Source organism: Malaclemys terrapin, chromosome 1 (genome assembly GCF_027887155.1).
Source record: "Malaclemys terrapin pileata isolate rMalTer1 chromosome 1, rMalTer1.hap1, whole genome shotgun sequence".
Classification (NCBI taxonomy): domain Eukaryota; kingdom Metazoa; phylum Chordata; order Testudines; family Emydidae; genus Malaclemys; species Malaclemys terrapin.
The window spans coordinates 348035187-348037183 of NC_071505.1; the positions used below are offsets into that span (position 1 = coordinate 348035187).

At 48.9% G+C, this 1997-nt stretch overlaps 1 protein-coding gene across 1 annotated transcript; it reads left to right on the forward strand.

Annotated features, from left to right (window-relative positions):
* Positions 1-212: 212 nt before the first annotated feature.
* LOC128832323 (olfactory receptor 51G2-like) lies at positions 213-1148 on the forward strand. The gene has a single exon (XM_054019617.1). It carries the CDS (start codon positions 213-215, stop codon positions 1146-1148), a length of 936 nt encoding a protein of 311 aa, XP_053875592.1.
* Positions 1149-1997: the final 849 nt, after the last annotated feature.

Below are 1997 nucleotides of genomic sequence, written 5' to 3' on the forward strand. Positions count from 1 at the left end.
GGACTACATGTCTGATCCACTCTGGCAATGCCTATATTCCTATCGGTGCTGCAAGTACAAGACTGTGTTTTTACTGATCTTTCTTGAGCTCCTTGCTGTCTTTAAATATCCACTGAGAGCAGAAAGATGTCTTGTTAAATATCATCTAGTCTCCTATTCTTTTTCCTTTTAGGAAGGAAAGTTCAAAACTCCTCGGACCTGCCCAGTACATTATGTCAACTGTCAATGACACCACCTTCAAATCTGCAGTGTTCCTTCTCAGTGGGATACCTGGGCAGGAAGACGTCCATCTCTGGATCTCTATCCTCTTTTGCTTAATGTATGTTATTTCGATAGTAGGAAATTCAGTCATTCTGTTCATTGTAAAAACAGATCCAAGCCTCCATGAGCCCATGTACATTTTCCTTTCCATCTTGGCCGTCACAGATCTTGGCTTATCGATAGCCACCATACCGACGATAGTGGGCATTTACTTGTTTAACTCTAGGGAGATCAGCCTCAATGCTTGTTTTGCCCAGCTGTTCTTCATCCACTTGTTTGAATGCACTGAATCCTGTGTGCTCTTACTGATGGCCTTTGACCGCTTCATTGCAATCTGTGACCCACTGAGATATGCTTCCATCTTAACCCTGCCGAGAATAGCCAAGATGGGACTGGTTTGTGTTCTAAGAGGGGTGGCTGTAGTATTCCCACTCCCCATACTCCTGAAACGGTTCCAATACTGTCGAGCCAATGTCCTCTCCCATTCCTACTGCCTGCACCAGGACGTCATGAAGGCGGCTTGTTCAGACATCTCAGTGAACAGCATCTATGGCTTGTTTGCTAAACTCTTAACGATGGGGTTGGACTCACTGCTCATCTTCCTCTCTTACATGATTATCCTCAAAACAGTTCTGAGCATCGTTTCCCACACCGAGTGCCTCAGGGCCCTGAACACCTGCGTCTCCCACCTCTGCGCCGTCCTGCTCTTCTACACACCACAGATTGGCCTGTCTGTTATACACAGATTTGGGAAGGGCTCTTCTCCCTTGCTTCAGATTCTTCTGGGCTATATCTCCATGCTGGTCCCGCCCCTGCTGAACCCAATTGTCTACAGCGTGAAAATCAAACACCTTCGTGCAAGGATAATCAAGGTATTCATCAAGTGAAGGGTCAGTTTATCACCCATCTCCATCGCTGCTGACATGGGAGATGAACAACCCCTGCTATGGCCACATATTCTATTCTGGACCTTTACATCGCAAACAACATCAGCTACAGATCTCCACAATGTAGAGAGAGGTTCCAATGGAGAGTAAGGCCTGGAACAATGGGCGAGGGATGTCCACACCCACTGGTGAGGGAGGACAGTGCAGTCGGAGAATGAGACCAAGGCAGGCAGCCGCATTTACAAAGTGACTGTGTTCGTGGAGAGCCAGGGAACTGGTGGGATGTTGGACCATAAAAAGTCGTATTGGTGGCTTCTCCAACCTTAGAAGTCCTGTTGATACAGTCAATAAAGAGAAGGAATGTGGGTGTTGAGTCCCATTACACCTGGTCGGTCACTGTCTTGTCTCTGGTTAAACATCCATGGGGCAAGCAAAAAGCTTCAGAGGTGTTGTGCAGTTGCAGTCCTAGCTCTTGCTGAGCACTCTGGGTGCTGTGTGATCCATGGGGTCTGTACCAGCTGTGGACAGGGGCTATTCAAGGGACACGGACACCCACCCTTCCCCTATGCCCTCAGCCAAGTGCTTCTGACTGAATCATGTCAGAGAAATGATTAATGCCGGAACCCCAGGAGAAGCCATTCAGGCAGCCCCCTCCCCCATTGATGGCTCTGCACACTGCACACGTGCTAAGCCCACCCCCATCCAACTGTAATGCACCTGAGGCAGAACAGAGCTGCGTGTGTGAGTGAGGGTCTGACACCCAGCAGTCCTGGCAAGAGATTCAAGGCCAGAATCCCTCTTTTCCCCCTGCGTTTGTGCTGCCCCAGGTGCTTGCAAAGAGGTGGAAAT